At 43.1% G+C, this 11408-nt stretch overlaps 1 protein-coding gene across 3 annotated transcripts in view; it reads left to right on the plus strand.

Annotated features, from left to right (window-relative positions):
• LOC115150054 (piezo-type mechanosensitive ion channel component 2) overlaps positions 1–11408 on the plus strand; it is an 84294-nt gene that overhangs the window by 71493 nt on the left and 1393 nt on the right. For all 3 annotated transcript variants that reach the window (XM_029692952.1, XM_029692962.1, XM_029692970.1), the window contains 14 exons: positions 1–107; positions 4338–4520; positions 4739–5006; positions 5152–5320; positions 5559–5706; positions 5903–6117; positions 6302–6460; positions 7654–7801; positions 8073–8261; positions 8489–8581; positions 8863–9032; positions 9620–9736; positions 10560–10639; positions 11034–11244. The exon at positions 1–107 is cut by the window's left edge and continues 152 nt beyond it. In XM_029692952.1, the coding sequence (XP_029548812.1) occupies positions 1–107; positions 4338–4520; positions 4739–5006; positions 5152–5320; positions 5559–5706; positions 5903–6117; positions 6302–6460; positions 7654–7801; positions 8073–8261; positions 8489–8581; positions 8863–9032; positions 9620–9736; positions 10560–10639; positions 11034–11244 (2257 nt within the window). The remainder of the gene's footprint in view (positions 108–4337; positions 4521–4738; positions 5007–5151; positions 5321–5558; positions 5707–5902; positions 6118–6301; positions 6461–7653; positions 7802–8072; positions 8262–8488; positions 8582–8862; positions 9033–9619; positions 9737–10559; positions 10640–11033; positions 11245–11408) is intronic.

The raw sequence follows: 11408 nt of genomic DNA on the forward strand, positions 1-11408 counted from the left end.
CGTCTGTGGCTACACTCGTCCTTCCCATCTTCATCTTCCTCTGGGCCATGCTGTCTGTCCCCAGGCCCAGCAAACGTTTCTGGATGACCGCTATTGTCTACACAGAGGTATTAACACACAGAAGCACATTAATAATACTAGATATTTACAGTTGAAGTCAGAAGTTTACATACACTTAGGTTGGAGTCATTAAAAGTCATTTTCAACCACTCCACACATTTCTTGTTAACAAACTATAGTTCTGGCAAATCGGTTAGGAGATCTACTTTGTGCACGACACAAGTAATTTTTCCAACAATTATTTACAGACAGATTATTTAACTTGTAGTTCACTGTATCACAATTCCAGTGGGTCAGAAGTTTACCTACACTAAGTTGACTGTGCCTTTAAACAGCTTGGAAAATTCCAGAAAATGATGTCATGGCTTTAGAAGCTTCTGATAGGCTAATTGACATCATTTGAGTCAATTGGAGGTGTACCTGTGAATGTATTTCGAGGCCTACCTTCAAACTCAGTGCCTCATTGCTTGACATCATGGGAAAATCAAAATAAATCAGCCAAGACAGAAAAAATTGTAGACCTCCACAAGTCTGGTTCATCCTTGGGAGCAATTTCCAAACGCCTGAAGGTACCACGTTCATCTGTACAAACAATAGCACGCAAGTATAAACACCATAGGACCACGCAGCCGTCATACCGCTCAGGAAGGAGACGTGTTTTGTCTCCTAGAGATGAACATACTTTGGTGCAAAAAGTGCAAATCAATCTCAGAACAACAGCAAAGGACCTTGTGAAGGTGCTGGAGGAAACAGGTACGAAAGTTTCTATATCCACATTAAAACGAGTCCTATATTGACATAACCTGAAAGGCCGCTCAGCAAGGAAGAAGCCACTGATCCAAAACCGCCATAAAAAAGCCAGACCACGGTTTGCAACTGCACATGTGAACAAAGATCATACTTTTTGGAGACATGTTCTATGGTCTGATGAAACAAAAATAGAACTGTTTGGCCATAATGACTATCGTTATGTTTGGAGGAAAAAGGGAGAGGCTTGCAAGCCGAAGAACACCATCCCAACCGTGAAGAACGGGGGTGGCAGCATCATGTTATGGGGGTGCTTTGCTGCAGGAGGGACTGGTGCACTTCACAAAATAGATAGCATCACGAGGAAGGAAAATGATGTGGATATATTGAAGCAACATCTCAAGACATCAGTCAGGAAGTTAAATGGGTCTTCCAAATGGACAATAACCCCAAGCCTACTTCCAAAGTTGTGGCAAAATGGCTTAAGGACAACAAAGTCAAGGTATTGGAGTGGCCATCACAAAGCCCTGACCTCAATCCTATAGAAGATTTGTGGGCAGAACTGAAAAAGCGTGTGCGAGCAAGGAGGCCTACAATCCTGACTCAGTTACACCAGCTCTGTCAGGAGGAATGGGCCAAAATTCACCCAACTTATTGTGGGAAGCTTGTGGAAGGCTACCCGAAACGTTTGACCCAAGTTCAACAATTTAAAGGCAATGCTACCAAATACTAATTGAGTGTATGTAAACTTCTGACCCACTGGGAATGTGATGAAAGAAATAAAAGCTGAAATAAATCATTCTCTCTACTATTATTCTGACATTTCACATTCTCAAAATAAACTGATGATCCTAACTGACCTAAGACAGGGAATTTTTACTAGGATTAAATGTCAGGAATTGTGAAAAACTGAGTTTAAATGTCTTTGACTAAGGTGTATGTAAACTTCCGACTTCAACTGTATTTTATAAAGCATTTTTTTATACAGAATATCAGTCGCTTTAAAAAGAACTAAAGATACATTCAGGAAGCGTGCAGTTCATGGGAGATGGTCTTCCATAATGCAGTTCAGTACAGGAGTAACTTGAGAGGAGGTGGCAGCGATGGTGCAGCCAGGGAGGGAGAAACATCCGTCAGACATCATCAGGCAACACCTGTTCACAGCTACTCCTCCTCTGTAGGTAGGCTACAACTTCCACCACCGAAAGTGTAGCACCCACCGAGGTGCTATAAGCACCTGAGAGATCACCAGTCCTCGGCAGTAGTCAGTAACAGCGTCCTACGAGGCGAGCCTCTGTCATCCTCTCACACCACAGTCCACATCCTTCCAGAAACAGGTGGAATACAAAGCCGGTGCTGTGTTTAACAGGTGTTGATGCGTCATTCAAATTAGATTAGCCAGCCAACTAGTTGGAACTAAACAAGCCAAGTTAGACATTAGTCAGGCAATCATCAATGTAAATCTGCCTTTAACCCTGGTCCTTTGCAGTTTTAAAAAGAGAGTTCACCCAAATTATTAAGGTGAACCATCACTTTATGATTTCCATTTCATCGTTTTCATGAATATATTTTAAATCAAATCACATTTTATTCATCACATGCGCCGAATACCGAAACACCTGACCATGAAGTGCTTACTTACAAGCCCTTAACCAACAATGCAGTTCAAGAAATAGAGTTAAGAAAATATTTACTAAATAAACTAAAGTAAAAAAAATATTAAAAAAGTAACACAATAAAATAAAAATAACAAGGCTATATACAGGGGGTACCGGTACCGAGTCAATGTGCGGGGTACAGGTTAGTCGAGGTCATTTGTACATATAGGTAGGCGTAAAGTGACTATGCATAGATAACAAACAGCAAGTAGCAGCAGTGTACAAAACAAAGGAGGGAGTGGGGTGGGTCAATGTAAATAGTCCAGGTGGCCATTTGATTAATTGTTCAGCAGTCTTATGGCTTGGGGTAGAAGCTGTTAAGGTGCCTTTTGGACCTAGACTTGGCGCTCCGGTACCGCTTGCCGTGCGGTAGCAGAGAGAACAAACAGTCTATGACTTGGATGACTGGAGTCTTTGACAATTTTTTGGGCCTTCCTCTGACACAGCCTATTAAATAGGTCCTGGATGGCAGGAAGCTTGGCCCAGTGATGTACTGGGCCATACATACTACCCTCTGTAGCTTCTTACAGTCGGAGCAGTTGCCATACCAGGCGGTGATGCAACCGGTCAGGATGCTCTTGATGGTGCAGCTGTAGAACTTTTTGAAGATTTGGCATGGATCTGGGGACCCATGCCAAATCTTTTCAGTCTCCTGAGGGGGAAAAGGTGTTGTCATGCCCTCTTTACAACTGCCTTGATGTGTTTGGACCATGATAGTTTGTTGGTGATGTGGACAAAAGGAACTTGAAACTCTCGACCCGCTCCACTACAGCCCCGTCGATGTGAATGGGGGCGTGTTCGACCCTCCTTTTCCTGTAGTCCACAGTCATCTCTTTTGTCTTGCTCATGTTGAGGGAGAGGTTGTTGTCCTGGCAGTCTCTGACCTCCTCCCTATAAGCTGTCTCATCGTTGTCGGTGATCAGGCCTACCACTGTTGTGTCGTCAGCAAACTTAATGATGGTGTTGGAGTCGTGCTTGGCCACGCAGTCGTGGGTGAACAGGGAGTACAGGAGGGGACTAAGCACGCAACTCTGAGGGGCCCCAGTGTTGAGGAACAGCGTGGAAGATGTGTTGTTGTCTACCCTTACCACCCGGGGGTGACCCGTCAGGAAGTCCAGGATCCAGTTGCAGAGGGAGGTGTTTAGTCCCAGGGTCCTTAGCTTAGTGATGAGCTTTGAGGGCACTATGGTGTCGAACACTGGGCTGTAGTCAATGAACAGCATTCTCATATAGGTGTTCCTTTTGTCCAGGTGGGAAAGGGCAGTGTGGATTGCGATTGCATCATCTGTGGATCTGTTGGGGCGGTATGTGAATTGGAGTGAGTCTAGGGTTTCCGGGATGTTGGTGCTGATGTGAGTCATGACCAGCCTTTCAAAGCACTTCATGGCTACCGACGTGAGTGCTACGGGGTGAAAGTCATTTAGGCAGGTTACCTTCGCTTTCTTGGGCACAGGGACTATGGTGGTCTGCTTGAAACATGTAGGTATTACAGACTCAGGGAGAGGTTGAAAATGTCAGTGAAGACACTTGCCAGTTGGTCCGCGCATGCTCTGAGTACACATCCTGGTAATCCATCTGGCCCTTTTGTATTTCGTAATAGTTTGCAAGACCTGCAACATTCGACGAGCATCAGAGCCGGTGTAGTAGGATTCAATCTTAGTCCTGTATTGACGCTTTGCCCTTTTTTCTTTATCCAGCTATGATAAATAAAGTTGTTGTTTAAATATGTTCAGTGTGGAAATAATACTCTGTTACCGCACTGTACTCAATAATTAATTGTGTTGATTGACAATGTTGCTATTTCTTGATTTTATCTCTCAGGCAGCTGCTAAATGTTTTTGAATGTTTTTCCCCTTCTCTCTGTACCACCAGGTCACCATTGTGATCAAGTACTTTTTCCAGTTTGGTTTCTTCCCCTTCAACCAGAACATTGAGCTGGACAAGTCCAAACCCTTCCATCCTCCCAACATCATCGGTGTGGAGAAGAGGGAGGGATACGTGCACTATGACCTGGTTCAGCTGCTAGCTCTGTTCTTCCACCGATCTATTCTCAAGGTGCCCACTAAGTCTTACTAGGTGTGATGCCTATTAGCTACAGTACATGGTTATTCCTTTAAAGGGATAGTTAACTTTTTTCAAAAAATAAGGTAAAAAAAAGGTGGACTACACCTTTAACTATGTTGTTAATTCTGACTTGTTACCTGTATTGATACACAGTTATATTTAGCACACTGAATGGCTTAACCATCCTATTCCTTGATCTTGACCTCCAGTGTTACGGGCTGTGGGATGAGGACAACCCCAGGGGAGGAGGGGGGGGAACCCCCAAGCAGCACCACCATGAGAGGGAGAAGAGGACCAGCTCCAGGCCAGTGGAGAAGCAGGCTGCGGAGGGCACCAGCTCCCTGCTGGAGTCGGTCCGCACCCGCATCCCTCGACAATTCCACTCCATGTCCACCTCCACCCCGCTGCGCCGCAAGAGCTCCAGCTCCGACTCCCACCTTTCCCAGCGCACCGTGCCCTCCGCCCACTCCAAAGGAGGTGAGGTCACAAGTCTGTAGAGTAACTCCCTTATTGGGCTTAGATATGTTTGGGGGAAATATCTAGACTTTTATTTATGAACCAACACAATGTTATCTGTGAGCCCTATGTCTTCCAAACCTCCTCAAACCTGGTGACTCCACAGACAGTGTGAGCTCACGGCCCGGCCTGCGGAGAGGGCACAGCCTGAGGAGAGGGGACAGCTTGCGCAGAGGGGACAGTGTGCTGAGTGTCCAGCAGAGGAGCAAGAAGGAGATGATCCTGGAGAAACTCAGAGAGCAGCTCATCAAAGCCAAGAGCTTCACTGTCAAAAAGTAGGTGTACTGACTTGAAGGTGCCTTATTACTGTTATTAGGTTACTATTCAGTCACTTTCCAAGATAATAAATATGTTAAATGGTAGCTATACTGTACATTTTTAAGCCTGATTTGATTTTGATGCATACACATTACAAGGTTCATAAAAATGACATTAACCGTTCATAAAGGTATCTAGTTGATCTTGTTTACCTAGTTCACTGTAACAGATGATTGTTTCTTTGCCTCTCTGTAGAACTCTGGACATCTACATCCCCGTCCGTCAGTTCTTCTACAACCTGATCCACCCAGAGTACAGTGCAGTGACAGACGTCTATGTGCTAATGTTCCTGGCCGACACAGTGGACTTTATCATCATCGTCTTCGGCTTCTGGGCATTTGGGGTAAGTTTGATATATGATATGTTAGTGCTAAAATTCGGGTAAAAACTGTCATTATCTTTGTGATTCAAACCCAGTGTAATGAATTTCAATTGTCCCTAAACGGACAAGAACACTTTTGAACTTGAAACTTCCAAATTAATACCATAACATTTCCATAACATGTCATAATATAACAGTACTTCTTGTACCCCAACAGAAACACTCTGCAGCGGCTGACATCACTTCCTCCCTGTCAGAGGACCAGGTTCCAGAAGCCTTCCTGGTGATGGTGCTGATCCAGTTTGGCACCATGATCATCGACCGAGCCCTCTACCTCCGCAAGACTGTCATGGGAAAAGTCATCTTTCAGGTCATCCTGGTGTTCGGCATCCACTTCTGGATGTTCTTCATCCTGCCTGGAGTCACAGAGAGGTATGAATGTGGAGAAATAACATGTATTTACTGAGTCATTTTAATAATTTAGTCACAACCAGCTCCTTCTTTCTTTTAAATACATATTTTTAAATACTTACTAAATAGTTGCGTCATTAGTAAGTAACGCATAATGTTTTACTTTGAAAATACACGCTAACATTATTTCCATATCAATCACCAGACGGTTCAGTCAGAACACAGTGGCCCAGCTGTGGTACTTCGTCAAGTGCATCTACTTTGGCCTGTCGGCCTATCAGATCCGCTGTGGCTACCCCACCCGCGTCCTGGGCAACTTCCTCACCAAGAGTTACAACTACCTCAATCTTTTCCTCTTCCAAGGGTGAGTGCTATTCAGGCCACTTGTGACCACAATCACCAATTGAGAATACAATAATGAAGAATGAATTTCTGAGAAAAGACATTTACATTTTAGTCATTTAGCAGACGCTCTTATCCAGAGCAACTTACAGTAGTGAGTGCATACATTTCATTTCATTAATTTTGTTATTATTATTATTATTATTTTTTTAGTACTGGCCCCCCCGTAGGAATCAAACCCACAACCCTGGCGTTGCACACACCATGCTGGCGTTGCAAACTCCATGCTCTACCAACTGAGCCACAGGGAAGACTGTGGCTCATCAGCAGTGTTGGGAGTAATGCGTTACAAAAATAATGTGTTAGGTAAACGGATTGACTAATTAGTAATGGAATGCGTTACTTTTAAAAACTGGGTAATATAAATATAATTACTTTGTCAAGTAACGCTTGCGAATCATATCTCTACTGGGCGTATGTTTCCATGATCCGATCTCGACTTGTTTCCTTATTTAGTTCTCGAGTTAGCGGAGAAACGCTGTTTGTCCATAGAAATGTCCATAGAAATGTAAAGAAGGTCCACATCTTTGCCATTGATCGCTTCTGTAATAGCAAAGCCCATAGAGGGCTTCAACATCTAGTGGCAAGCGTGCCCTCTATACATCTCTATGGCTCTGCGACGTGCGGTCTAACCAGAACTGGCGGCTCGAGAGGTATAGATGTTTGGCTTACAGTATTTATGACTAATTATGCAGCCCATATGATAGTGCAGCACTTGTAGACTAGTCCAGGAAAGCATCGCCACAGATGAAAGGGGGAACTAGTGATCAAACCTGAGATAGTAAGTAGCCTGTCTAGGGTAGACAGGCTACCTCGCTTGCTTCGCTCCCTCCGACAGTCAAACGGTGATATTTAGAGATTTTTTTCAAGAATATAGTGTGAAGTAATGTAACAAATGATTGAACGTGTTACTTTCTATGCAAAGTAATATTTCTAAAGTAACTTTTTATTAAATGTAACGAGTTTTGTAACGATGTTTTACTTTTCCAAGTATCTAATCCCAACACTGCTCATCAGTGACGGCACATGCAACCAATGGCTGCCTGGTTGCCTGGCTGCCTAGTTCATTACTATTGCCATAACGTTGGCCTATTGTTGTCCTAACGTTGCCCTATTGTTGCCCTAACGTTGCTCTAACGTTGTCCTGGTTCCCAGGTTCCGCCTGGTCCCGTTCCTGACGGAGCTGCGAGCGGTGATGGACTGGGTGTGGACGGACACCACCCTCAGCCTGTCCAGCTGGATCTGTGTAGAGGACATCTATGCCCATATCTTTGTCCTCAAGTGCTGGAGGATGTCAGAGAAGGTGAGGGACCATGGGCCTGCTGTGTTAGTTCTCCTCTAGGACCTCCCTATCCATATCTGAATGATGCTTAGAGTGGAAGAAGATAGTATGTTGTCAAAGAGGCTGTGTAGAAATGAGATACAGCAGGTTTATGCAGTACAATCCTCACACGGGGCACCAATTACGTAGGTTTGCCCAAAAGTTTTAAAACAGTTATAGAAACTGTAACGAAAGTCAATTGTTTATTTCCCCAAACTATTTTTTATATTCCTTTATGTGTGTTGTTTACCAGAGGTACCCCCAGCCTCGCGGGCAGAAGAAGAAGAAGGTGGTGAAGTATGGGATGGGAGGTTTGATCGTCATGCTTCTTATCTGCATTGTTTGGTTCCCGCTGCTTTTCATGTCACTGGTAAAGTCAGTGGCCGGGGTGGTCAACAAACCTCTGGACGTGTCGGTCACCATCACCCTGGGAGGCTTTCAGGTAGCGCCACTCATGTTGACCACAGTCATATATAGAGAGACAGTTCAACCGCCATTTTTCACACTGGGCGAAATGTTAGCACATGTTGGTAGAAACATCAGTCCAAACTCTATGTATAGCTCTGGGATTGAAGGTGTGTAGATGTTTAAAAAAAAAAATACTGACTTTTGTCAGATGTCACATTTATATCTATTTTAATATTATAACGTTGGTATCTCTTCCTTCAGCCCATTTTCACTATGAGTGCCCAGCAAAATCAACTGAAGGACATTAGCAAAGCAGATTTTGCAGACTTCATGAATTCATACAACTACATTCCGGTAAGAAGACCATCCATTTTACAGCTTGCTTTCTAAATCATAATTTTAGGCCATGCAATACAACAAATATTTCAGATATTTCTCAGGATTTCTAAATATCTTGTGATGATATAGGTTTGAAAACTATTACATTCTGTTTTGAATATAATACTGTGTATTGAATTAATGTGTATTACTATAACAAAGACCTGTCTTGTCCCACTCACACGGGACTTTGTGCATCTAAGTGTTGTACAGTATGTTTGAGTAGTTGTAATATTTCAATACTTCTATCAATGCAGTCAGCGATGCAGTTCCTGGAGGCCTACACGTCAGCGGACGTGGCTGTGGCGGAGCTGGAGGGCAGTTCCAACTCCCTGTGGACCATAAGCCCCCCCAGCAGGAAGAACCTGATGGACGTTCTCAGCAAGGAGGAATACTTCCCTGTCACCATGTCCTGGACCATCCAGAGGTAAGAGTGACACGGCACCAGGGGAATAAAACAGACTGAAACAGGGAAGGACAACCTGGAACTGCCCAATAAGATACGTTCATTTTCGTTTTCCGTTGCACGCTGCACTCAACCAGGACATAGAGAAACAAACCAATACTCGACTGCACACATGGAACCACACTCACAATCTGAGAGAGAACCAAACCTAAACTCACACGCTTATTACAAACTCAAAGTGTCTTGCACAACTCAACATTCAACATTTCGTACGGAGAGGGTGGGAGACAAGGATGGAGGGAGTCAATATATTTTTTTCTTGTTTCCATTTTGAATGGATAAATTAGTTCCGCTCTATAGTGTGTCTGTGTCGTTAGAGATTTGTGTGAACTTGATAAAATGACATAGTTGTGTAGATACACATAGGTTACATAGTACTTTAAGAGCCAGAAAATATCTGTTGAGATATCTGTCCATTTGCAATGTCTGTGAGCCAGAAAATAACACATTTACGAGTTCACAAAGTAATGTGTGTGGGAAGAATGTGTGGTGTACCATTTATGACCACAATGTACTGTGTGCAATTGCGTTTTTTCTCTCTTCAACAGGAATCTCAGTCTTGGAGCCAAAGCTGAAGTTGCGACAGATAAACATATAACATACCTTGATATGACAACGCGACAAGAGTTAATAGATCTGCTGAATGGGACCAGAAACCAGGCTGTGTAAGTAGACTTCACTAAGGAAAACGGACTACAACTTTTGAGCCTTCATAAACCCTTTATAAGGCCTTTATAAATGCTTCATAAATCATTCATTATTAAGTGGCATGCTATATAATGTATATAACCACTTGACAGGGTGAGGTAGGTTACTTTATAAATATAATTCGTTACAGTTATCATTTCTTTTTTTTTGTCGGTAATGTAACTTTTGTATTACCCAAACTAAGTAACGTAATCTGATTACTTTCAGTTACTTCTGGATTACTTTCCCCTTAAGAGGCATTAGAAGAAGACAAAAAGGATCCAGCAAATGCATTTGGTGTGTCATCATAATGGTCTCTGATTGGGGGTCATCATTTGGTGTGTCATCATAGTGGTCTCTGATTGGTGGTCATCATTTGGTGTGTCATCATAGTGGTCTCTGATTGGTGGTCATCATTTGGTGTGTCATCATAGTGGTCTCTGATTGGTGGTCATCATTTGGTGTGTCATCATAGTGGTCTTTGACTTGTGTTCAGACTCACTTAGGTGGAACAAATTGAAACTTGCGCCTTTTTCAATGCTGAATTTAATGTCATTGAGAAAATTAAAAGGTGTCATAATGTGTTTTTTCACAAACATCCTTTCTGAATTCAAAAGTAATCCAAGATGTAATCATGTAGTTATTCAAAAGTATCTGTAATCTGATTACAATATTTTTGCTAGTAACATAACTGATTACAGGTACAGTTTTTTTTTGTAATCAGATGAAATGTAATTAGTCAACCATGTCAATGGACTATGGGCATTTTTTTTAGGTCTCTTTCTCCCCTCTCTTCTCCAGGGTGATAGAACAAGTCTTCCCATGCTTCCTCCGAGCTCCCAGTGACTCCAATGCCAAACCTATAGAACAACTCTATAAAGGTAATACCTCTATAAAGGTAATGCCTCTAGAAAGGTAATTTGGAGCAGCAGGTAGCCTAGTGGTTAGAGCGTTGGGCCAGTAACCGAAAGGTTGCTAGATTGAATCCCCGAGCTGACAAGGTAAAGATCTGTCGTTCTGCCCCTGAACAAGGCAGTTAACCCACTGTTCCTAGGCTGTCATTGTAAATAAGAATTTGTTCTTAACTGACTTGCCTAGTTAAATAAAAAAAAATGCATAAATCCTTGAATAGACTTCATATACAGTGAATAGATTTACATCGTATGTGAAATTAACACTTCTACAATTGTTATTTTGACACTGTTTTTGAACTGAAGCATCCCCCTCTTATTACTGACTGCTGATGTAGCATTAATGATATTATCTCCCTTTCAGACAATGGCTACAAGAACATCCTGCTAGCCCTGGAGAGAACCCACAACAGCAGTGGACAGATCCAGGAGTGGTGGATTGTGGACCAGCCGTCGGCAGGACAGATCCAGATGAGGGGTGCGGCAGTTGGGAAGAAGAGAGAGGCGGGCCTCCAGCTGTACGTGTTCAGTGACAAAGTCAGCCCGCCCAGTCTGGGCTTCCTGGCAGGATATGGGTGAGTGGAGGATATCTGACAGTGTGACTTGGGTTGTTTTCAGTCACCTTAGTAAAACGTTAAGCAGCGAAACATGAAAATGAGCATTTCTTATTGTTTAAGGTCAGGCAGCACCACCTCGTTTTAAAATATTGTTTTGTGCCTACTGGACACAACCTTGGTCT

This window comes from Salmo trutta, chromosome 2, assembly GCF_901001165.1.
Source record: "Salmo trutta chromosome 2, fSalTru1.1, whole genome shotgun sequence".
Taxonomy (NCBI): Eukaryota; Metazoa; Chordata; class Actinopteri; order Salmoniformes; family Salmonidae; genus Salmo; species Salmo trutta.